The sequence below is a fragment of the Canis lupus genome, chromosome 6 (assembly GCF_003254725.2).
Source record: "Canis lupus dingo isolate Sandy chromosome 6, ASM325472v2, whole genome shotgun sequence".
Taxonomy (NCBI): Eukaryota; Metazoa; Chordata; class Mammalia; order Carnivora; family Canidae; genus Canis; species Canis lupus.
The window spans coordinates 63374568-63401617 of record NC_064248.1 but is presented as its reverse complement, the minus strand read 5'-3'; the positions used below and the strand labels follow the sequence as shown (position 1 = coordinate 63401617).

The 27050-nt window shown below is 37.5% G+C and overlaps 1 protein-coding gene across 11 annotated transcripts in view; it reads left to right on the top strand.

The window, feature by feature from the left end:
* Positions 1–27050, top strand: part of SAMD13 (sterile alpha motif domain containing 13) — a 59960-nt gene that overhangs the window by 6500 nt on the left and 26410 nt on the right. For 3 of the 11 annotated variants that reach the window (XR_007411555.1, XM_025417841.3, XM_025417840.2), the window contains exons 1-2: positions 13143–13209; positions 18043–18127. Coding sequence is in view for 10 of the 11 variants with exons in the window: in XM_025417841.3 (XP_025273626.1) it covers positions 13200–13209; positions 18043–18127 (95 nt within the window). In the remaining variant the exon portion in view is untranslated. Of the gene's footprint in view, positions 1–13142; positions 13210–16373; positions 16583–16707; positions 16819–18042; positions 18128–27050 lie in introns of those variants that run through there. The other 8 variants (XM_025417842.3, XM_025417839.3, XM_025417846.3 and 5 more) reach the window with 7 other exon arrangements.

Genomic DNA, 27050 nt, shown 5'->3' with positions numbered 1-27050 from the left:
GGTGTGTATGCACTGAAACCAAGCCCACATCAATCTCTGGTCACAGCTGCACACAGAGATAGCAAAGTGCTATCTCCCTATCTGGGGAGCTAAGATAAAGATTGCATGACAACATAGTTCTTCAGCAAAGAAAATCTGCACCAGTGGTCACCCCACCTCTGAGTTAAGACTCTTTCTGGCCTCCCCGCTGATTGGCGGCCTACAGTTCCAAGTTCTTCCTCCACCCAAAAGCCCAGTTGCCAGACTAATCACCTCTGGACACACTTGTTGTTCGAGAGCTCTCCTGTTCTAGCAGCCAGAGAGAGGCAAATGCAAAACCCAAGCATGAGTGTTCTCAGCCTGATTTCAAGTTGGGCTTTGTTTTTCTTTTTTCCTATCAACTGATTAGCAATCTTAATTCCATCTGCAAGCTTCATAGCCCTTTGCCACGTAACCCATCACATCCACAGGTTCTGGAGGGTAGGATGTGGGCATGGGAGGGCATGAATTATTCTGTATGTCATAGGTATAAACCTAGGTGTAGAGCTGCTGAATAATAGGGTAGATGGATTTCAATTTTACTTCATAATGCCAAATTATTTCCAAATTAATCATGTCAATTTACACTCAGCCTAGTAAAGTAAGAGCTCTGATTGCTCCACACTTCATCAACACAGCCTGCTCAGACTTCTAAAATTTTGCCAGTCTGGTGGGTGTAAAACCATATCTCAGAGTTTGGATTTCTCTTTTGCTAATATTGAGATTGAATATTTTAATATGTTGATTGGTCACATGGGTTTCCTCTTCTGTGAAATGCCTGCTTTTCCATTTGGTTGCTAGGGTTTTTTTCTTAAAATTTATAGGGATTCTTTCTTCATCTGGATATGAGTATTTTGTCAATTAAATGTACTACAAGTATTTTCTCCCCATTTACGCTCTGTTCTGATGAACCAAAGTTTCTACTCTGTGCTTGAATTCCTTCAATATTTTTCTTCACAAATCATATATTTGGTGCTTAGAAAATTCTTTCTGATCCTATGGGCATAAGGAAGGTCTCCTATATTTTCTTCCAAAAATTTTTAAATTTTTCCTTTCATATTTATGTTTTCAATCCACCTGGAATTGATGGTTTGGGTATGATGCGGGGTAAAGATCCGACGGTATTTTATTTTCTGTCACCTAGATAACCAGTTGTTCCAAGGCCAGTTATAGTTGTGTGCCATTTACATCATATAGCAAATTCCTCATATACCACATCTGTTTTGGGGCTTTCTCTTATATTCTAATTAGTCAATTTATTTCTTCTTCTGCCAATACCAGCTTCTTCATGCATTATGTTTGGAATATATCTTAACATTTGATAAGACAAATCTCTACTACCCTTGTTCTTCTTTGAGACTATCTTAGATATTCTTTACCCTTTGTGTTCCCATATATTTTAGACTCAGCTCAATTTCTTCAAAACATTCTGTTGAGATTATTATAACTTCACTCTGATTATAATTATTTGTGGTAGAGTTGAAATCTTTAAAATAATGAATATCCCCATTCATGAACACGATATATCTTTATTTAAACATTTGATTATTCCCAGGTATACTGTATTTTTGTTGTACTTGTAAATGATATATTCTTCAAAGTACATTTTCCTTACTCTTTTTGATGGTAATTGATAATCTCATCTCTATCAAATTGTAAAATTAATTTTAATAATTTTCCGTAAGTGTTTTATTTTTTTTAAGATTTTATTTATTTTTTCATGAGAGACACAGAAAGAGGCAGAGACACAGGCAGAGGGAGAAGCAGGCTCCATGCAGGGAGCCCGATGTGAGACTTGATCCCGAGACTCCAGGATCACACTCTGGGCTGAAGGCAGGCGCTAAACCACTGAGCCACCCAGGCATCCCAGTGTTTTATTTTTCTATGTGGCAAATCACATCATCTATTAAGTAATGGCGATTAAAGAAAGAAATTTGTTATTCCTTTTCTTTTCTAACTGTGTGGCTAGGACTTCCAGTATATGTTGGCAAGACATGCATTAGCAGGCATTCTTGCCCTCTTACGGATTTCTAAGGGAATGCTTCTAACCTTTCACCAGTGAATAAAATTGTTGTGAGTCTTTGGCAAATATTTTTTTTATCAACTCAAGGAATATAATTACTGTTCTTAGTTGGCTAACAGTTTTTGTTTATTTGCTTGTCTTAACATGAATAAATACTAAATTTTATATAATGATTTGCCTGCAACTATTCAGATGAGCATGTGCTTATTCTTTATTAACCCATAATTTGGTGAATTTCATTAATTGATTTTCTGAAGTTAAACTATTCTGTGTTCTAAGGATAAACTCAATTTCTGTATTGTCTAATCATATCTTTAACACTTTTTGGAATATTTTATCTATCAATTACTGAGAGAAATACATTTAAATGATTCCCTATAGTGGAGAATTTGACAATTTCTCTTTGTAATTGTGTCACATTTTCTTTTATGACATTGAAGCTATGTTATCAGATACATAAAAATTGAGTCATTTTATCCTCCTGGTGAACTAAGTTTATCATTACTGAAGGATCTCCTTTGTCTATTTTTTGCCCTAAAATCTATTTTATACGATATATATACTCCAACTCTTTTTTTTAAATATTTGCTTAAAAATATCTTTTTATATCCTTTTATTTTCAATTATTCTTTACTTATATTTTAGGAATGTCTCTTATAACCAGCACACATATAGATTTTGATTTTTTTAATCCAATCTCACAATCCCACTTTCAGCTGGAAGTTTAGTCCACTTACTTTCATTGATATATTTTATCTCTCCCATCAATTTTTAAACTATTTGTTCTGACTTTCCTATTGTTTTTGTTTCCTGCTTGCCTTGTTTTAATTGATTCAATTTCTTAATTCCAAAATTTTCCCTCTCTAGTTTTGGAATTTTAAGTTTTATTTTTATTTGTTAACAGGTTCCTTTGAAATCAAAATATGCATACTTAACACAGTCTGTACTTATTATCCTTATAGCCTTTCCAAATACGTAAGGATCTGAGAATGTTTTAACTCCTATCATCAATCTACCTTAAAAGCTATTATTTTTTAATTCTACGAGTTGTACTTTATTATTTATTATTTGTATTTTTTGTCTTTTGTATCATTTGTATTTTTGTATTTGCTTTTTCCATTACTCAACATGTCTGTCATTCAAACTTTCCTTCTAGATAATTTTCCTTCTTCTTTTTTAAAAAATTTTTTTAAAGTTTTTTTTTTTTTTTTTTAAGTAATCTCTACACCCAATGTGGAGCTCAAACTTACAACCCCAAGATCAGGAGTCACATGCTCCACTGACTGAGCCAGCCAGGCACTCCTCATTTTCCTTCTTCTTGAAGATATCTTTAGAAGTTCTTTTATTAAGAGCTTATTGTTGTTAAATTTTCTCAGTGTTTATCTCAACCACCTCTATTTTATCCCCATTTTGAAAAACAGCTGTGGTAGAGAAAGTTCATATTTACTAAACATCCATGTGATTCTCTTCATTTCTCACTCTCTCTTGCAATTGGTGTGGGACTTTGTGACTTGTTCTGGTCAAAGGATTGTGACTAGAAGTAACATGTTTCTCTTCCAGAAAAAGGTATTTGGAATCTTTGTTTCTCTGTGTCCCTCTTTCCCTTCTGAAATGACTTCATAACTCTTGTAACTCTGAGTGATGCAGCTAGAAAGTGCATAGCTTCCGTCAGCCTGGGTCCCTGAGCAACTATGTGGAGCAGGGTACACTGCAACCTATCCTTAAGGCATAACACAAGAGATAAACTTTTGTTATGTTAAGCCACAGAGGTTTCAGAGTTAATTTGTTACCCCAGCAGAATCTAACTATTCTAATGATCAGTTTTAGTGGGTAAATAATTATTTCAGTTACTATCCCTCAGCACATTTAAAATATTTTCCCACAATCTTTTGTCTTCCATTTTTGTTGTTCAGAATTCACTTGTCTCATTGTCATTACTTTGTTAGTAAATTGTATTTTCAGTTTTCGGATAATTTTAGTATCTTCTCTTTGTCTTTGGCTTTCTGAAGTTTTACAACAATGTGTTTAGGTGAGTATATGTCTGTGTCTGTTTAAATTTATCTCACTGAGGGTATTTGGGGTTTTAGAATCTAAGGTTACTATCTTTCATCAGTTCTAAAAATGCCTCATTCATTGGGTCCTCAAATATTGCTTTGTCCTCTCCTATATTATCTCCTCTTGAAATTCTGATTAGAGGCATACTGAGCCTTCTCATTCTATCCTCCATTATTCAACCTGTCATATTTTCCAGCAATTGTCTCTCTGTGCTGCATTCTGTGTAAGGTTTTCCAATTTATGCTTCCCACTCCCTAATTCTCTGTCAGCTATGGTTTCCTTGACTCTTAATTCTTCCACTGGGTTATTAATTTCAACGTTTTCATCTTTTTTTTCTAGAAGTTCTATTTTGCTCTTTTTCAAATGTTGGATCTTCTTACAGTCTCTCCTTCCTCACCTTTTTATTGCCTTTATAATTTATTTTACCATATTAAATACTCGTTTTACTTTTAAATTTATCCATGCATTTAACAAATGATTTATGTATTTTATCACTTATGTTAAGTGCTTCAGAGTAAGAAAAGTGCTCCATATATTTTTACTTAATATTTTTATTACTTCAAATTCTTATACCTTAGGACATAAGAAATTTAATATTCAATCCTTCCTGTTCCTAGATATCTAATTCTATGTCCAGCTATCACTATTAGCACAAATCTCACAACATAACATCCATTCTGGTAGGTAAACCAATCACTCTACATCTGCTTTTCAGTGTATCTTTCTCTTGTCACGGAGTCTGCCTCCAATTGGCCATATCTCTACTGCAAACTTCATGATTTTATTTCAGGAGTTTATGATTATTTCTAACTCTCAAGATCTACCCCTTCCTTTCCATATCTTTAGACTGCTGCTGTGTTTTGGAGACTGTCCAAAAGTTTGACCTTTGGTAAGGGGATGAGACTGCACAAACTTTTGCTTCTTAGTACCATCTGCCTGGGAATTAAAATCTCTGGGCAGAAACAAATAAGAAAGGAAGGAAGACAATTTTTGGGAAGTCTATATATACATCCTTCCCACTTAGGAGAACGTGAGGGCAAGTATCCTGTATTCCAATGATGAGTTTTCAATAATTATGGGTAGTTTCAACAACAATTTGTCTACTATCTATTTATTGTTGTAAATCCTGGCTTATCAATTATACTATAATTACCTTATATTTTCTAACTGATCTATGGCCTGTAATCATGTGTTGGTCCAATTCTTGCAGTAAGGCACAGGTATTACGTATTTTGTAAACTTTCTAAACTAAATCATCTCAGTAATGTTTTATCTATTTCATGTGATAAAACAGATCCCACATTGTTAAAAAAAAAATACAAAAAAAAAAAAAAAACCCTGTATTTGTTTTCAGGTGTATACATGTAGGTGTGATTACCAGCATTCCAGGTGTGAATTTTAAGTATAACAATGTTCACAAGGAATGTTTATCTTACAAGTATTCACAGGTTTTTCATTTAAAGCATATGGGTCCATCTTCAATATAAGCACATAAAACCTCCTTTAGTCTGTTAACAAACTTTCTACTGTCCAAATGTCAATATCCATTATCAAAGTGACCAATACTGAATGTTGGTTGGGAGAGTTAATGTTTATAAAACACTGTTGAATGAAATGCTGCCTGTCTGTATTAATGTCCTAAGACTGCTATAATGAAGTACCACAAATTGGATGCCTTAAAACAACAGAAATGTATGCTCTTATAGTCTGGAAGCCAGAGTCTGAATTAAGGTTTTGGTAGAACCAACCTCCCTCTGACACATCTAGGGAGGGGTCCTTCCTTGCCTCCTCTAGCTTCTTGCAGCCCCAGGTGTTCCTCATCTTGAGGCAGCATAACTCCAATCTTTCCCTTCATCTTCCCTGTGACTCTATCTTCATGTAGCACCTTCCTCTGTGTCTCACTTCTTCTTACAAGAATACCTCCTACTCTACTACGACCCAACTAATTACATCTGCTTTGACTCTATTTCCAAATAAGGTTACATTCTAAGGTACTGGGGATTAGGACTTCGACATACCTTTTTGGAGGACACATTTCAACCCAGTAACACTATTTATTCCTCCAAAGAGAAGATATTATCCTCCAAATGGGCTTGCATCCCACTATCTTTGAACCACAGGAATTTGCCTTCTCTGGACTATGTTTAGACGCCAGGTTTCCACCTTTCATTAAACAACGATATAAGAAATAGCTTAATGAATGACACTATTGTATTTACTACTCAAATTTATTAAGATCCCTGCCCCCTTTGATTTTTTCCCAGAACCAAACATTACGAAAATTTTCCCCCTGAATAACCCAGAGGTTTTCATTTAGAATCAATGAAAACCATATACCTAATTATGTGTTTTTCTTGTTTTTTTTTTTTTTTTAAATTATGTGCTTTTTCTTGCTTTGGTTGCCTGGAAGCTTAAAAATTCAGCCATAAGTTAATTTTAACAACTTTGTAGGATGCTGCAGCTATATATCTTCATTTTTTTTTCTCCTCTGGTATTATTTTATTTTCATTTGGATGTTGAGTAGTTTTTTTTTTTTTTTTTTTTTAATATTTATATTTTATTTTATTTTATTTTATTTATTTATTTTTTTTTATTGGTGTTCAATTTACTAACATACAGAATAACACCCAGTGCCCGTCACCCATTCACTCCCACCCCCCGCCCTCCTCCCCTTCTACCACCCCTAGTTCGTTTCCCAGAGTTAGCAGTCTTTACGTTCTGTCTCCCTTTCTGATATTTCCCACACATTTCTTCTTCCTTCCCTTATTTTCCCTTTCACTATTATTTATATTCCCCAAATGAATGAGAACATATAATGTTTGTCCTTCTCCGACTGACTTACTTCACTCAGCATAATACCCTCCAGTTCCATCCACGTTGAAGCAAATGGTGGGTATTTGTCATTTCTAATAGCTGAGTAATATTCCATTGTATACATAAACCACATCTTCTTTATCCATTCATCTTTCGTTGGACACCGAGGCTCCTTCCACAGTTTGGCTATAGTGGCCATTGCTGCTAGAAACATCGGGGTGCAGGTGTCCCGGCGTTTCATTGCATTTGTATCTTTGGGGTAAATCCCCAACAGTGCAATTGCTGGGTCGTAGGGCAGGTATATTTTTAACTGTTTGAGGAACTGGTGCAGCCACTCTGGAAAACTGTGTGGAGGTTCCTCAAACTGTTGAGTAGTTTTTAAAATTGCTTCTTATATTATGAGTCAGTTGAATACTTTGTTTAAAAATAAACGGGGGGGGGGGACCCAAAGAAATAAGCAAATCTCTCTCTTTCCCTCCATCACCCCTCCCCCACTTTCTTTCTCCCTGTCTCTCTTCATTCACAGCAGATTTTCCTCCTGTCCCAGCTCATCCATCACTGAATGACTGACCAAAGACTATGAGCTATCAACACTCAGTACTCTGGTTTACATTTTAGATTGATGATTCAAACAGTAGGCAGGTAAAAATGGTCAGGAGGCAAGATGCTAACTTTATTCCTGAACAAATCAATGGATATCACTGACTTCCTTCAGAAATTAAAAAAAAAAAAAAAAAAAAGTTTGAGAAAAATAGCATGGGACCCAAACAACAATAAAAATAAAAGAAATCTGGAAAAGCAGAGGAAATAAGCGGAAAAATTAAATCCCTGAAAATCACACTAAGAGCATCAAGGAGTAGAATTTAAACTGAAGAAAACTGGACATAGAGGGCAAGCTATTGAAAAAAAATCACATAGAATTTAGTGGAAAATGACACAAAATGAAAGTGACGAGGGGGAAGATGAATGAAGCAGAAAACAACAATAGAGAAGTGACATGAATGACTGCTATCTTTGAAGATGTGAATGAATAAATGGAACGAAAAAATTTACATAATAGAAGAATTTTTTGAAATAAAGCAGATATTAAAATTACATTTTGAAAGGGCTCGCCACATTCCAAGAAAATTTAATAAAAGCTTTTTTCTAGAACTTAAAGGACTTAAAAAAAAAAAAACTATGGTCACTTAGGCACAAGGAAAAATGTCATCCTCAAAAATGAAGAAATCAGACAATATTAGATCCTACAAGAAAATGGAACAGTGGTTAATGAATAATAAAGGAGAAAACATTTTCTATGCCTGGTCTAATCTTTAATATGTAATGATCAGAAAAAGAAATTCTCAAATACATTAGAACTCAAGAAACATAACATTTATCAACTTCTGAAAAATCTGTCAGAAAAAAAATCAAGACAATAGATGAGTAACAATAATGAATTCACGAATGAGAAAGTCATGAGGTAGGAAAGGTTTGGTGATGAGCTTTAACTCTGAACACAAAGTTATCTTTAACTAGGATCTATGTCATAAAGTAAAATATAATTGTTAAAATGCTTAAAAGAAAATTACACAATATAAGGAATAGTATTTTGATAATAGGAACAAGAATCATATTTGCTCTCTAAACTAACAGAAAAGAGGGGAGAGGAGAAGAAAATATTCTAAGTAGATTAATTTCATCATCTTTCATCATCATTTCATTTCTTAGGTAAATTGAAAAATACAAATGTAAACATATTACTTAATACACTTTACAACTTCCAAATTGCTTGCGTGTGGGAGGTGGCCTTGTCAAGTGGCTCCTGATGAGCCCCAGCTCCTGGTATCATGCCATTATGAGTAGGCTACACATAATGACTTGTCTCTAACAAAGAGAATGTGGCAAAGTGATGGGATTTCACTTCTGAAGTTGACTATGATTTCTGTCTTGCTTATACTCTTTCTCTGCCTCTTCTCTCATGCTTGCTTTGATTAAGCCAGCTGCCATGTTGTGAGCTACCCCATGGAGAGGCACATGTGACAGGAAACTGAGGCTCTCTAGGGCCCCTGAGGAACTGAACTCTGTCAACAACTAGAACCTTCAGCTGAGAATGGTGCCCTGTGAAAACTGAACAATGAAAACCCTGAAGCAGAGGACTCAGCTGAGGCATGCCAGGATTCCTGACCGACAGAAAGTACAAAGTACATGTGTCTGCTGTTTTAAGCTGCTAGGGTTGGTGGTAGTTTGTTACACAGCAAAAGATAACTCATACATAGGGAAAATAAAAATACAAACACAACAGAACAAAACAAAGAAAACAGATCATAAAGCAAAAAGAGAAAACAAACAATAAGCATTCAAAATGTGAACAAATAAAACAGGTAAGGTTAAATATATCTAAAATAATTTCAAGTAAGATAGAATAAACTATTTTTTAAAAATTATTAAATGAAACAAAGAGACACTTTATAATGGCAAAAGATACACAACTCACAATGAAGTTATTATTGCTAGTATGAATCTTCATATATCAAATAATGCAGCATTAAAACATGTAAAGGAAAACTTCAAGAAATAAGAAAATGAATAAATGTTAGGAGACTTCTCCCAGTCTCCTTCCCATAAGGCTCCAAACATCCCCTAATCTGTCTCTATCTTCCAGCCCACCCCAACCCCTGAAGCTCTTTCACTGAGCCCTTTGGAATTTGTGATTTCCTTTCCCACATCAGTTTTTGTTGCTACCACACTGATTTAAGCCACTATTATTTCTTACCTTGGTTACTGCAAGAGCTCCTCACCTATTCAGATACCACCATTGCTCTCGATGATCTCTTCTAGATAAAGCAGCCAGAATAATCCTTCAAAAATATGCCTGACCACAACACTCTTCATTTCCATATGAAACTCTCTGGCAGTCGCCCATTTCATTCAGCATATAAGCCAAAGTTCCTACAACACACTATGAGCGAGCCCTACACCTGTTCCAACGCAGTGGTTACCCTCAGTCTTCCCACTTCTCCTCCTGGCTCTCTCCAATCCAGCCACATTGGCATGCCTGCTGTTTCTTGAAAGCTCCAGCCACACATTTGCCTTGTGGCCTATGCCTAACTGTTCTCTTCCTGGAGTGTCCTTTTCTCAGAAACCCACAAGATCATTCCCTTACCAAATCCAAATCTGGAATGTTACCTTCTCAATAAAATGTATCTTGATCACTATATTTAACATTTCAACCCATATTCTCCTGTCTTCCCAAGCTCCTTTATCCTGCTTTATTCAAAACATTTGCTAATATACCACGTAACTTACTTATTTAGTTTATGCTTATTAGTTATTGTCTGCCTCTTCCACACTCACATTAGAGTAGAAGCTGCATAGGGGCAGTCAATTTTTTCTGTTTCATTCATTTATGCATTTATCTAGAAAGGTGATGAGTACATAACAAGCACTCAAAAGATATTTGTCGACCCTTCTCATAACAAATATGAGGCAATCAGCTCTTCAACATTGTGAAAGTCATAAGCTACCTACACATATAATTTTTTTTAAAAAAATTCAAAGAGATGCCTTAACTGTGATATAAAGAAAAAAGTAAATGTGTGATTCATTATGGAACTGTTCAGGCATCCCTAAGCTAAAGGATACAATGAAGTAATGATGCTTGCATTCATCTGTAGAATCACCATCAAACGGACAGCCATAAAATGAACTCTAATGCTGATTCAAATTCCAGACACTGTATTCCCATTCAATACACTACATTGCAGGAAAACTCAATACATCTTAAAACTGTGTGAAAAATACTTTCTGTTTATATAGAAAATAGATTCTAGGCTCAGGTAAACATAAACAGGTTTTTCATTTACACAAATGGACAGTAGAACAGTCAGGTCACACACAATGCAGGAAATTTTTTGCTGTGCAGTACTAGTCTGGGCACTGCAAGATATCTAGTATCTTTGGCTCCACCAACTACATTCCAGTAGTTCTCCCTCTCCAGTCTCTGGGACAAGCAGTATCAGTCTGGTAAAAATTTCCAAAATAACTTCCGGAAGTGGATCTACCCAACAGACTGGATTTGTGAATCCAGTGGCCTACTTTTCTGTTATCATTGGCTACCCCTCTATACCGTTTGACTTGTCAATGAGCCCCTTTTCACTTCTCTCCTTCCTTGGCTTCTGCATCACTGCGTTCCTGGAGCTTTCCCAATTTTACTTTCACAGTTCCTGCCAGGTATCATTGCCTGACTCCTCATCTCCCCTTGCTCACCTCCGCTGTCCTTCCTTTTTTTTTTTTTTTTTTTTTTTTTAAGATTTGTTTGAGAGAGAGAGAGCAGGAGGAGAGGCAGAGGAAGATAGAGAATCTCCAGCAGACTCCTCACTGAGTACACAGCCCCATGTAGGGGTGGATCTCAGAACTCTGAGATCATGACCTGAGCTGAAATCAAGAGTCTGATGCCTCACCGACTGAGCCAACCAGGTGCTCCTGCCCTTCCTTTTTCCACTCCACTTCAACTCCCTCTCCTAAGTAATTGACTCTCAAAGTTCTGTTTCTACACAGGATATTCAAATCCACACTTCCAACTGACACTCTGCCATTCATACACAGGAAGCCTCAAGTTATACATGTCCAAAATCAAACTAGTCATCATCTGCTAAAACCTATTATTCCACCAGTTGTACTTATTTATGTGAATGACAACATCATCCACTTAGTCCATCTAGAAGTGACAGTCATCTTTGTTCACTAGTCCTCACTCCCACATCCAGTTGTTTGCACTGTTCTGTCCATTTTGCCTTGGAAGTGTTTCTTATCTGCTTCCCTTCTGTTACTGTAGTTCAAGTTATCATTACCTGTGACTGAGAATACTGTCACAGCCTCCTAACTGGTATTTCTACTCCAATTTATCTTTTGATATTTCTATAAAAGGAGATAATAATAGTATTCATTTGTATTTATAAATAATATTTAGTATAGTGGTGATCTAGTGCTCATTATATTCCAGCCACTATACATAAACGCTTCCCATCTCTTTCAATCTGCACAACCACATCATAATGTGAGTTGTTATTATGGAAATTTTAAAGATGAGGAAAAAGAGGTTTGGGGAAGTTAAGTAACACCTAAGATCATAGAGCTAGCTCCAAAGTGACACCAGGATCCCAGCTCTATCTGGCTTCTAAAATCCCTGTTGGTTTTGCCTTTTATTTATTTATTTATTTTTTGACACAACTTTTTCATATTGCCTCAACCTTTTCTTTCTTTCTTTCTTTTTATTGGAGATATTGCCTCTATCTAATCACAACCTTCTATTTAGTCTCCACATTTATTGCATCTGCCATTTTCTTCCTCCTCCATCCATTATCCATCTACCATTTTTCCATAGTGCCCCTAGCCTGACCACAAGCTTCCATTCTCTCTGTCCTTCCCAGGCCATTCTTCCAAATCCATAGGTTCTGTGGTTTTATCTCCTTATTTAGCTCGGATTTATTCATCAGCTACTCGGAAGAGAGTCCTTCACAGCAGGCTCCTCTCCTTTCACCCTGCTCTCTCCTGCTCCCCACTCTCCTCCCAGCTGCTAAGAGCAGGGTTAGAAAAGGAAATGAATAGAGCGGATGCAAAAAAAAAAAAAAAAAAAAACCTCCCTGCAGGCATCTTAAGTTTTTCTTTTTCTCTAACTCAGTGTTGGCTTATGGTTCCCACATAATAAGCCAAATAAAAGGAGCTCTGTAAACTGTAGAGCGCTCCGCAAACGTAAAGGGCAATTTATTCCCCCTACCTTGGCATGCCCGGGGCTTCAACTGAGCTACTCTGCGAACGACCGCAGAGGTGCTCCACGTAGAGAACGCCACGTTTGCGTTCGGAGGGAAGGAAAAGGGAGGCCCAAATAATAAGAGGAGTTTGGCTCGGGGAAAGGTCCACTTGCCACTGCTGCCCAAACCCAGCTTAAAAGTTCACAGGGGCGAGTAAGACCGGGCGAGGGTGGTATCAGCCTGAACACCCCCAATTTACAACTCTCTCTAGGAGCGCTCCCCTCCACCTCCCCAGCTCCCTGGAGGTTTCAAGTTCTTGCACACGTCCTCGCCGACTTGCACTGGGCGCGCCCCCGGCCCCCCGCCCCGCCCCGCCCCGCGTGACCTCTCGGCTTCCCCGCGGCCGCCGCCCTCGGACCCCCGCCCCGCCCCCCGCCCGCGCGCCGGCGGAGGACTACAAGTCCCGGCGTGCCCCGCGCCCGCCCCGCGGGCCGCACCGGCGCTGGGCGCGTGGCGGCCGCCGAGCTCTGCGCGGGGCGAGCCTCCCGGCGCCGGCCATGCGGGGAGGTAAGTGATGCACGCTCGTGCAGCCCGGGCACCGCGAGCGCGGCCACCCTCTCCCCCTGCAGGAGCGGAAGGCCCCGAAGAAAGCCGCGTAAAGCCCGCCCTGCCCGCCCTCGTCTCTGCTGTGCGTCCGGCGCTCCTGCAGCGTGTCGCGCCCACGAGCGTGGAGCCTGTCACCCCGGACGGACCTGGGGGCTCCGCCGAGAGAGCCGCGGCCGCCGGGGGCTGCGGGGCGGGGCTCAGCACGGGAGCCGGGGCCCGGCGGGCGGCACGCCCCCTCGCTGCGGGCACTCCCGGCTCCCCGGGGAGCCCCCCCGCCCCGACTCGAGGACGAACGGCTGCTTCTTGAAAGTCCTAGAAACTTTCCCCTCGTGTCGCCGGTGCCGCCGCGAGTCGTCTGCCTGTCGGACGGCGCCCCCTCTCCGGCCCTCCGCGCGGCCCCGCCGCTCGCCCTCCGGGGCGCTCCTCCCGCCGCCCCGGGACGCCCTGCCCTCCGGAGACTTCTCGAGATTCCGTGCGCGGCCACGTGGAGCCAGGTCTGCGCCCGCGATGTGGGCTGGACACCGCGGAGGGCCGACCCGGTGGCGGCAGGCAGGGCGAGCGCTTGCTTTGGGACACAGCGCTGGTCCCCGGGGTGGGGGCCCGGGGGCGGGGGATGGGTGCTGAGCAATAAAGGAAACCCCCTCGGAGGCACCGGTTTCCCGCCTTTGCAGACCCCGCTCGCGTCCTGAGCCCATCCCCCGAGTGTGCCCGAAAGTTCTGCCTCAATCCCAACATGAGCATCTCCCGCCCGAGATACCTAGCGGGGCCCACCATGTCCTGGATCAGAAGATCTTGTTCGCGTCTCCCCCCACCCCCCTCCCACGCTTGCACACTACACAGAACGCACCGTGCACGCTACACACTCGACACACACGACACGTTACGCTCATCACAGCAGCATGCATTGGATACACGCACTCCATCCATTCCGCAGGCTCCGTACACACCAGACACACAACGTACACATCATTTTTATTAGCAGGAAAGAGGGTTAATTAAGTCCGTTTGTTGGAGAGAGTGAGGAGGAAGTGGGTGAGTACTAGTATAGATGCTCATACCCACAAATGCCAATTTATTCCAAAGTTAGAAACTAGCTAGTAATAAGTAAGTAAATAAATAAATAAATAAATAAATAAATAAATAAATAAATATTTTAGAAAATAGCTCATAAAATAAAACCTGCTGTGGTTAGAATTTAGGATGCTTTCTTGGCTCCCACCTCCCCCCCTCCCTTTTTTTTTTTTTTTTTTTTAAATGGGATTGATTTCCTACATCACCTTCTGAAAGCCTTAACCCTCTCCAATAGGCAAACTTGATCACAGCACAGGAGAGAGAAGCAGATGTCCTGTAGGTGTAGGAAGAAAATCATGGGGAAACTTCACAGAAACCTTCCCCCCATGCGGTGTGTCTAAGGAAAAGACAGGTGTAACGACATCTTCTTTGCCTCCTTTCAAGAGTTGGAGAGCTGGACAAATTTTGTTCTGAGCCATGGCGTGAGGGTGCCGTTGAAACACCTTCCTCCCCCTGCTTCAACCCCCAGGACTCACAGTCCAGTCCATTTGAATTTAGTTGGAGCACATTTCAGGAATTTCAGATCCAGTCCCATCAGTTTTCATCCAGAGTGAAAGGGTTCTCTATCTCCAGGAGAGTTCCATCATCTTACTCAGTGGTGATAAGACTCAACTGTTTGACCCGACTCAAAAAATGGTCCTCCAAAATAAATGAACACTTAGAATGTGCCCTTAAATTATTACTGCTAATAATTATTGTTATTTTTAGAAGGTGTCCCTAAATTATTGTTGGCTTTTTCAAGGGAGCAATGGTAAAGATGGGCAGAGAGCACTTGAGATAGTTCTCAGTGATGATCTTTCAAGAAGTTGAGCATTTCTAATACCACTCTTGGAATAAGTAAGGGAAAAAATTCTGGACTTTGAAATTCAGGTTGCACATTCAGATTAATCTTCTTCTAGGGCCCTCAAAATTTACTAAAGAAAAGGGAGACCTGCCACTTTCTCCTCAATTCTTCCTGAATTCTACACAAATGACTTTTTCTAGGATCCTTCTTGGGAACCTGTATTGTCTGCCTTTATCTTGAGTGGTTTAGTTGACATCATGAGCTAAAAGTGTCCAAATATCGATTGGTGTTTATTTCGATGACAGCTGCATACTTGCTATTCATCTGCGGCATATTTGTGCAATGGAAATGTTTCTCTTCAGCAGTGGTCCCAGCCAAGCAAAGGACCTATGGGATTGACCAGGGTAATTTAAAAGATCATGCCTAAGTCTCTCAACACCACCTTCCCATTTCCTGAATGGTAGGAGACAACTATGTATATGGGGGTTGGCATAGCATCTTCTTTCTCATACGTAGCAAATACAGTACCCAGCGCTCATAGATGGTAAACATTAGTTAAATTTGTTGAATTACGCTTCCTGGGTGACCGGGATGAACTTTTAAGATTAAACCCGCCCCAGAACTAATTGTTTTGTAGAAGGAGGTTTGCTTCATTCTGAGTTTTGGCCGACTTGATCTGCTAGGTTGAATGCCAAAATGAAAGAACGTAGGTGTTTTCCAAAGATCTGGTCATCCACTTTGCATCCTCTGAAATATGTGACTTCCTGTAGAAAGAAGAAAAGAATTTTCTGCGGGGCGGTGCTTTCCTTATTCTTACAGAGATTATTTTAAAAGCCAGCCCTGGAAACTTTGTCCGATGAGTGTCTCTCAGGAAGAAAGAGTAACACAGGACTGCAGCTCCTGCATATTCACTGGTTATAGCCAGTAATAGCACTAGGTTCTTTCTCTTATTTTCTCTTGTGGTTTTTTTGTTTTTGTTTTTGTTTTTGTTTTTTTGTTTCCCTCCCATGGGGGAGGGGGGCGTGTGGGGAGAAAATAGTTTTTGAAACCCGACATTCGTCGCTCAGAACCACAGCCAGAACCTGTCCTGCAGCAACAATGAAGGGGAGGGAGAAAGTAAGAGGCTATTGATGCCACTCGTTTTTCCTTACAAGCCAGGTGCAGGGAGCCTTCTGCAGTGCTGGACTCCTGATTGATGATTGCCTTGCACTAATTGTGCTGAAGGTAGTTAGCAAAAGTGAACGGGCACACTGTAGCTTTAAAAAGTCAGCCATGAACCAGAAGGCAGTTGGTGCAGCTTGTGTGTGATTCCTCACGTCATGTTGGCTGAGAGCCAGCCTGGTTTTATTTCACTGTGTCAAATTGTACCTCCTTATTGAATTCCTTTGCCAGCCTACTTTGTGAAAGAAAACATTGGGGTTTCTTTGGCTGTTCTTGATAAGCCTATTAAAAAAAATGACATGTGTTAGTTGCTTCTAGGTAGGTTTTCTTTTTACTCTTGCACAAAAAAAAAAGAATAATAATAATAATAATTAATAATAATACTAAGACAATGTAGTCTGGTGCTACAGAGTATCATTGTGTTTTGTTTTGTTTTATCTGAGATGCTTAGAAAAATGGTGAAATGTGTCACAGTTTCCAACTGAAGTGAAATCATTCTTTTGGCTTTGGAGCAGCAGCACTATCTCCTGTCTACACTGTGACGGTGTGTGAATGTATGTTAATATCTCTATGTATATTAAATGTGGGATTTCTCTATGAATGATCGAAGTGGCTTAGCAGCTGGAAGTTTTGTGTGTGTGTGTGTGTGTGTGTGTGTCTGTGTCTCAGGAGTGAAGATTATCCCACACTTAACAGTATTATTTGTTAATCATCTACTTCTCTACAGTGATAAAAAAAAAAAATCTTGTGAATATTACTAAATGATGCACTTGTCATGTCAGAGTAATCCCAGGGGAAAGGAGCGCCGAAGTAGAAAGTAATTTGAGGGGAAATGTATTTAATTTATGGCTTCAGCTGTAGAACAAGCACGTTTCAGAACTAGTTCTTTTAAAGCAGTTTTGTTCATAGCTTTTTCATCTTGCTGATTGCATATTAATTGTGGAGGGTCTTCATTTATTTATTTTTCCACAGTCCTCATCCTACTGAACAAAAAGACAAAGTGATGGATGCTACTATATATCTCCTTGGTTGGATGTTTTGGTGTTTTTTTTGTCTTGTTTTTGTTTTTTGTTTTTTTTTACATGAATCTAATGAGCTGCTTCCCCTCTCTTGCACACACACACACACACACACACACACACATCAGCACCACCTTTCTGTGCTCAGGGCTATCTGACATTTTTGTGAGCTTCCAGCTTTACCACAGCATGGCCATCTCACAGGTTTTTGAGGCTTTCTTTGAGAATTTGTGAGGTAGGGGAATACTTAACTGACAAAAGCTTTAAGTGTTCTTTTGCATTGCAATGGAAAAAATAGAAGGTTTGTGAGTGGACCAAAAAAAAAAAAAAAAAGCAATTAAAAAAAAAAAAGAAAAAAGAAATCATAGCCCGCGGTCTGAAGGGGCAGGAAAAGGGGGGATTGTTTTTCTCGACTTTGACTCATTTGTGAGTTGCAATGTCTTAAGTGAGAGCTTGGCACCCAGGGGAAGCTGTGCCAGTTCACACAGCACTTGTTTTGAAGGAGGATTCAATTTCATTTGCAAATGCTTATTGTCAAGGCAGGGAGTGCCAGTACAGATGAAAGCACCCCACTCCGTCTCCTCCAGTTCTTTAGGTTTAATCACATCTCTCCAACCGCTGAGGGAACTGGAGGTTTAAACAAACATACGTGAACTGGTGTGAAGCTGTAAAAGGGACCATTATGTTTCCGATTCAGAATATATATTCTTCTCTCACTTTCTAAGAATTAAACACGAGCTTTTCTCCCTTATTGATTAGTTGCTGAAGTAAAGGAACCCTGCAGCCTTCCCATGCTCTCTGTTGACATGGAAAACAAGGAAAATGGCTCTGTCGGTGTAAAAAAGTAAGTGAAACTGGCTTGTGAGTTCTGCTTCTGCAAACAACAGAGGGACTTGGTTTCTATTTTTATACTTCTTGCTTATCTACTACGATACACTGTTTGGGGGTTATTTTGCTGGGTCTACACTGGCCATCAGACTCCCTTCTCCCCCTGCCCCCCCACCCCGTTCCAACCCCAGTTGCCGTATTCTTTATTCCATTTCGATGACAGAGATGACTCAGGCATCCAACTGTGCATAAAGGGTTAGCGTATCAGGCTTTGGAACAGGGACGGTGGAGGATCTCAGCCCCGCATTCTGTATATTGAAACAAAACACTGAGCAAACAGGCTCTGCCTTCCAAGTCCATAGGCTACAAGGGTGGGGGCAGAACAGAGGATTCGAGTCTTTTTAAATAAAATCACCTCTATCAAAATCGAGACCTATAGTAAAGGAAAGAAAAAAGCTTTGGTTAGAATGTGAAGTTGAACAACTCTGTCCTACTAATTTTATGAACTGATTCTTGAATGTGAAACATTTCAGTACATAACAGTGTTCTGTTTTCATGTCTCTTCTCACATTTGAAACTTTGTTGTTATATGCTTGATTCTTTTAAAAAGGAAAATTCAGTTGTATTGTATAGCATATTCTGAAACATGCTGCATATTTCAAGGTAACTCATAAGTTATCTGTGAATATATGAAAAATATGTATATCCCTATTTAGATGTTATTCTGAAGCTATAACCACTTTGACTACAAGGAGGAAAGTAAGTTCCAAGAGAGTGTTGTCTGTTCCATTTTTCTGTGTCATTTATTTTAAAATTGCCCCCAACTTGAGCTTTGGAGAAAACTAATTAAATATAATCTGTAGAAGTTAGGATATGAGGGAACGTGTGCTACATGTTTGTGAGTAGAGGGTATATTTTGCTTCACAGCAAAGTTACATTAAAATAAACTTAATAAAATCTGCTTTTAAAGATTCTCGGGTAATGTATATCTCAATGCCATGCTGGCATGCTCATCCCATTCTTGGAGTTTATTTAGGGTAGGTAAATGTAGGAGAAATGAAAGAAACAGATGTGCTTTCTTTTTCTTTCTGTATGAGTTAGATCAGTGCTGCCCAGGAAGTAGTCCTGTGAACAGTGTTGGAGATGTTCTACACTTGCACTTTCCAAAATGGTAGCCACTGGCTACATGTGGCTGTTTTAAAATTTGAAATGTGACTAGTGTAACTGATTAACTGAACTATTAATTTTAAGAAATTTTAAAAGTTAACAGCTTTCCTGAAATATAACCGACATGTATTTAAAGTATAAAATTGGTAAGTTTTGATATTTGTATACATCCCATGGAACCATCACCACAATTAAGATAGCTCCCCAAATTTTCTCATAACCCTTTATAATTTCTCTCCTGTCCTTGTCACCATATACCCAGGCAACCACTGATACGCTGTCACTATAGATTAGTTTAGACGTTTTTAGTTTAGACTTATTATTATTAGATTAGTTTAGACTTATTTTAGACTTTTATATAAATGGAATTATTCAGAATGTACTTTTTTGAGAGGATTGTTGGGGTATGGTTTCTTTTACCCAAGATAATTAATTTGGGATTTACCCATGTTATAGTGTCTACCAATAGTTCATTACTTTTTATTCCTGAGTAATATTTCATTGTATGGATATACAACAGTGTATTCACTGTTTATTCATCTATTTGCTGATAGACATTTGGGTTGTTTCTATATTTCAGGTATTACAAATAAAGATACTTTGTCCATTTGCATACAGAATTATGTGTGGACATATACTTTCATTTCTCTTGGATATATAGGAATGGAATTGCTGGGCTATCTGGCACGGGTATATTATTAGGGGTATATTATTCTTTTTAAGAAATTTCCAAGCTCTCTTCTAAACTGAGTGTCTTTTTACATTCCCACCAGCAGTGTGTAAGTGTTCCAGTTGTTCTATATTCTCATGAACTCAGTATGATCAGTCTTTTTCATATTTGATAGTCTATTAGGTGTAATTTTCATTCTCATTTCCTTAATGACTAAAGATGTTGAGCATCTCTTCATGTGCTTATTTGCCATCTATACATCTTTCTTAAGTAAAATATCTGAATCTTTTGCCCATCTTTTTGTTGGCTAATTACTTATGTGTTATTTTGTAGAGAATTTTTATATGTTCTGGATACAAGTCCCTTATATACATGATTTGAAAATATTTTCTAGTAGTACATGACTTGTCTTTTCATTCTTACTACAGTGTTTTTTTGAAATGTGAGGGTTTTTAATTTCAATGAACTCCAATTTATCAGTTTTTTCTTTTATGAATAGTGTTTATCTTTTTTATTTCCTTAAAGATTTATTTATTTATCTGAGAATATGCACATGTGCATGAGAACCTCAAGGGGGGAGGGGCAGAGGGAGAGGGAGAGAAAATCTTAAGTAGGCTCCATGCCCAGGATAGCCTGACATGGGATGGGGCTCGATATTATGACCTGAGCCAAAATCAGGAGTCAGATGCTTAACCAACTGAGCCACCCAGGCACTCTGTGAATAGTGCTTTTAGTTTCATGTCTAAGAAATATTTGCCTGACCTAAGGTCACAAAGATGTTTTTATATTTTCTTGACTTGGGACAGTGATTCTTGAGTAAATTTTTGTATATGTTGTGAGATAAGGATTCAATTCATTTCTGTTGATGATGGTGGTGGTGGTGGGCTTCTTGCCTATGAATATCCAGTTGTTCCAGCACCATTTTTGAAATGTTCCTGAATTTTGTTGAAAAATAATTGATTATATATGTGTGGATCTATTTCTGGAATTTTGTATTCTGTTCATAATTTTGTATCTATTTATGCTAACATAACAACTTTTGATAACTATAGCTGTATAACAAATCTCGAAATCAAGTAATGTTATCTATTTAACTTTGTTCTTTTTCAGACTTGTTTTGTCTCTACTAGGTTCTTTGCATTTCCAAATGATTTTTAGAATTAGTTTGTCAGTTTCTAAAAAAAAAAACACCTGCTGGTGGTTTGGTGGCATTGCGTTGACTTATAGATCAACTTAGGGAGAATTGATCTCTTAACAATATTGTGTCTTCCCACCCATTAACACAGTATTATTCTCCATTCACTTTGTCTTTCTGTAATTTCTCTCAAGGTTTTGTAGTTTTCCAGATATTTGTAGGTCCTGCACATCTTTTGTGAGATATATCCCTACAAAATTTTATAATTTCATGCTATTAACATGGTATTAATGGTATAATACCATGGTATTGCCTTTTAAATTTTAATATCCAATTGTTTGTTGATAGTATATAGAAATACAATTGATTTTTGCATATTGACCTCATATTCTGCAATTTTGATACACTCATTTGTTAGTTCTAGTAGCTTTTTGGTAGATTCCATTAGCTATTTTACATCTATTTAACACAGATAATTATGTTGTGTGAGTAAAAGCAATCTTTTTCCTTCTCGATGTAAATATATTTTGTTTCTTTAAATGGCCTTTTGCGCTGAATAGGACCTCCAACAAAAAGTTGCAAAGAAGTGGTGAGATTAGACAGACTAGTTTTGTTTCTGTAAGGGAAAACATTTAGTCTTTTTCCAATCTTTGATTTTCTACATAAAATGTGTCTCTTTTCTTGTCTGCTTGTAAGATGTTTTTATCATTGATTTTAAAGCAATTTGATTATGAAACTTGGTATATAGTTTTCTTCAGCTTTCTTGTGATTGGAGTTTTGTTTTGTTTTTTGACTCTATAGGTTTAGTTTTCATCAAATTTGGAAATTTTCCAGGCATTATTTCTTGGTTTCCCTCACCCCTCCTTTGGTAACTCCAGTTATGGAGTATTTGATCATGTGATACTGTGCCACAATTCACTAATGCCCTAGATTTTTTTTTCATTCTTTTTTCTCTGTATTTCATTTTGGATAGTTTCTATTGTTCTGCCTTCAAGTTCACTAATCTTTTCTTCTGAAGTGTATAATCTATTGTTAATCCCACTCAGTGTGTTTTTCATTTCAGACAATATAGTTTTCATCTCTAGAGGTTTAACTTGGGTCTTATTTTTATACCTTGATATCTATACTTAATATATTCAATCTTTCCTCTTGCTTCTGAACATATGAAGTATAGTTATTATAACTGTTTTAGTGTCCCTGTCTACTACCAATTCTATCATTTCTCAGTCCATTTCCATTAATTTCTCAGTGAGAATGGGTTGTATTTTTCTACCTTTGCATACCTGGTAATTTTTGATTGAGTGTCAGATATTGTGAATTTTAGCTTTTTGGGTGCTAGATATTTTATAGGAATTATAAATATACCTGATTTCTGTCTTGGTTGCAGTTAGGTTACCTGGAGACAATTTGATCACATTAAGTCTTGCTTTTAAGTTTCGTTAAAACTTAAAAGGACTTAAAAAGGACCAGGGCTGCATTTTGTCTAAGGGTATTTTTCCCCACTTTCTAAGGCAAGACCCATCTTTGTACTCTAGCCAACGCTCAGATGGAGACAAGCAGTTTTCCCATCCCTGCATGATCCCCAAGGACTGCGCTCTCTAATTGTTTTGGGTGGTTCTTTCCCCAGACTCCATTAGTTTCCTCACATGTATGTGATAATCACTACTCAGTTGAGTGCTTGAGGGAAGCCTCTGCAGATCTCCAGAGTTCTTGTGCTGAGAGCTCTTTCCTCCATAGTCTTTAGGATTCTCTTCTGTGCACAGTCTAAACTTTCTTCAGGCAGTAAGTGAATAGAGTTTACCTTGCTTGTTTTCCATCCTTCGGGAATCAATGTCGTTTATTATCAATGTCCAATGTCTGGTGTGCCATTCTTTCATATATTTTATTCTATTTTTTTTAGTTATTTAGGCAGAAGGATAAATCTGGGCCTTATTACTCCCTCTTGACCAGAAATAGAAGTTCCAGTTAATTAATACAGCCCTTTGTGACTAGTAGGTAATCTAATGGACAGTGTAGAGTTAGATTATAATTAGGATCCCAAAAGGCACAAAACACAGGCTCTTATGGATATTTCTGAGATCTGCTAAGACTGGCACTTGTTTTACTTTCATTTTATTTCCAGGCTTGGAAAATATAGTTGCTTTACTGGGGAAAGTATTGTCACAAAGGGTCATTTCCAAATGTTATATTCTAAGTTAATAGCCCTTGTTCACTGGCCACATGCTTCTGATCAGAGCTTTAGTTTTGCAAAGCTAATATTTATGAAGTCCCTTCATATGTCTAGTACTTTATATGAGACTTGTCAATCCTCACGACCATATTTTAAGGGATATATTATTATTCCCATTTTACAGATGAGAAAACTAAAGCTTCAGTAGGTTAAAAACATATTAAAGAGGTATTTTACATATTTTGTACTAAATTTTCTAAATCTATTATGTATTTTATGCTTTATATCTCGATTTGGGTGCAAAATTTTCATTGGAAATATTTGATCTGATTTCATAAGATTTACAGTTGAAAAAATAGAATCATATACCCAGATAATTCCAAATATAGTTAAAAGTTCCAATAAATGAATCAAGTACCAAAAAATTATTTTTGTATTATATACATATACAACTGGTTCTTCTTTCTTAGAGGATCTGATTTGACTTTAAAACAAATGCATATCAGTTTCAAAATGTCTGTCCAAGTTAAATAAATTTACTAAAACGTATGCCAACTCAATATAGTTAACATTGAATTCAAAGTGGTGTATAAATTTATAGGCAACTGTAAGTTTATCAGTGTTAATATGTCATTTTTAAAAATTTTTCCTAAAATTGATTTATTAGAAACCAATAATTGATTAATTAGAAAAATGTAAATTTATTGTATACTACTATTGCTCTACTATGAAAAGTTTCAATTTCAGATTTTATGCCTATTTAGCTGGGTCACAAATCAGCTTTTCCTTTTTTTTGGAGATCCAAATTTAGTTCATTCACATGTAGTGTGATATCAATGAAAAAATATAATATCCTGTGCCATGTTTTGGTTTTCATTGAAAATTTGGCAAGCACTCATTTTCTTTAATAAAATCTTAAATTGGAACAATACAATAATCTTTGTAAAATTCTTCTAGGACTTATCCAACAAGCATTGGCAAAGAACACACATCATTATATTCCTTGTGTTCTATTTTTTTTCGCAGTTCCGCTAGCTGGCATTGATCCATAACATTTTCAAAAATATAATGAATGATTTAACAATGGTATCCATGGCATTTCAAGACTCTGCTTTAGAAAACTGAACATGAATATCATACAGTGGAATAAAGCAATACGGGAAACATCAGTCATTTGTTTCAGAATTACATTAAATCCAGATTTTTTTTAGTTAACATGGCTGAAGTACCATTCATCAGAATAGAATTTAATATTTTCATATCTAGCTGAAATTCTTCTTTGACAGATGTAAAAGATTTAAAAATATTTTAAATCTGAGTTCAATTTTTCAGGTTATAAATTGACAGTATTTCTTGATAAATTTGGAAGCTTTTTGAGATAAAATATATTTCACACAAGTATTAATTAGGCAGTGCCTTTTATGTTGTACTATTCATCTAAAGCTAAAGGAAAGTAATTGTGTTTTTCAGATTTTGAACCAGTTGATCTTAGATATTGTTTAAAAATTTTTGTCTTCTTCAGGCAGTTGTTGGGTGGCTTGACTGAAAAATTTTTCACTTATTGTGAAGTACCTTTTTAGTCTTTTCTCATAATATTCTAAGAAAACTGAATATAAACAGATGTCTATGGAAAAAATTGTTTTCTTTTTTTGTGCAAGAATCCAAGCCATTTATAGCTCTACAAATTTATAAGCTCAGATTGTGGTTGAAATCACTTCAAAACATTTTGTTGGACATTTAATTTTGAATTCAAGTGGCTAACATCATTAATTCTTTTTTAATTGTTGAGAAGGAAGTTACCAAATTTACTGTTGACTGAAGATGTCTCTTTGTACTGTCCATTTTATTTTCTTTACCATTTTTTTATACAACAAACAGCTTTTCTCCTTTTGCTCTGCTCCAGCAAATTGTAATTGCTATTCATCGTGAAATTTCCAATATACTTTCAGCCTGCCTCCTTTTTTCTTTACTGTTCTGGTTCTAGTGTTAGTGTCTGCATCTCCTCTCAATTCTGCATCAGTAGTATGCCACCTTTTTAAACTTTAAAATTTATCTATACTTTTTTTAACCAAAAAATATTTATTATAATTAAAATAATTAAGAATGTCAACGTAATTAAAATTATAACAAAGAGATTCTTATAACTTGAGCTGTTTGCATCAAACACGTTAGAGTGTTAAATAGGTATGAAGGAAGAAATCATTTGAACTGAATCAATCAGTTGATACCAACTAGATTGGTCGTGTGTTTATGTAAAATACTAGAGAGGACATATGCATCTGAAAGCACAACTTCAACAAATTAGCCTAGGTGATGCAGCAGTAAAAGTGAAATGTCACACCAAAACAATGAAGTTGTGATGAACAGAAACCTATTCTATACCTGTTCATGTTTTCACATTTAAATTTAAACTAATAAAAAATAAATACAATTAATAATTCAGTTCCTTAGGGACACCTGGGTGGCTCAGCGGTTGGACATCTGCCTTTGGCTCAGGGTGTGATCCCGGAGTCCAGGGATCGAGTCCCATGTTGGGCTCCCTGCGTGGAGCCTGCTTCTCCCTCTGCCTGTGTCTCTGCCTCTCTCTCTCTCTCTCTCTCTGTGTCTCTCATGAATAAATAAATAAAATCTTTTTAAAAAAAATTTCAGTTCTTCAGTCAAATATTAAAATCTAGTAGCTAGTGGCTACCATGTTGCACAGGTATATAGCCAGGTGAAGTTCTTGCACACATGCACCAGGAGAAAAATTACACAAATATGAAACTGAGGATAATGATTACCTCAGGCCAGGGGAGTAAGAGGGGATAGATGTAGTAATTGTCAAGATCCTAGCTTTTATTTTGCCTAGTGGGTTCATGGCTATTTATTAAGTTGAAAAATAACTGAATAAGAGGGAGCCATTTTAATAGTTTGGACTGTGTCCTTCTAGACAGTTTGTATACAAATACTTTCTATATCCATATGTATACACATAGTCATACAAGAATGTACACCTGTATGCACATGTATTCAAAAATATACACATATAGGGTACCTGAGTGGCTCAGTCGGTTGAGCATCTGCCTTTGACTTGGGCCACGATCTTGGGGTCTGGGATCAAGCCCCATGATCGAGCAGGTAGCCTGCTTCTCTCTCTTTCTCTCAATAAATAAATAAAATCTTTAAAAAAATATACACATACCCATATAAGAACATACACATACATTCAAAGGACACACAAAATAAGCTTTTATTGAACAAGTGGGATTATAGTATTCTGTTTTCGTGGATTATAGATGCACAGATTTTGGATTAATCATAAGGCTTGGTAAATGATGCTCATCATTGATCTATGTTTGGACATGTTAGATCCATGTTAGAATTTTTACTAAATTCTAGAAAAAAAATTCTAGGTATTTTACATTTATGTGCTTAACTATACAAATAACAAGTATTCAATGTCATTTTCTTTTTTTTTTTTTTTTTTTTTGCCATCTAGTCTTACTTCCTCTTTCAACAGTGGGCCTTTGTCCCTTCTTCCATTTTTTTCTAGGATAGAGGAGGAACCAATGTCCCACATAATAGATCCTTATAATAAGTTAGCAGCTTTTCAACAGGAAGCAGTTTATTTCCCTACCAACACCATGCCCCTCACTCCTCAGTGGGAAAGCTCTGCTGCAATAGAAAACTCAGTAACAAAGTTTAGCAAGGACTTGCAAAAGAAGCTATTTCTTATTAATGTCATGCCTTTTCTTGCATGCATATCTTACCATATCCTCTGCCTTTTCAGTTAGTGTATGGTTTCTTTTTTTTTTAAG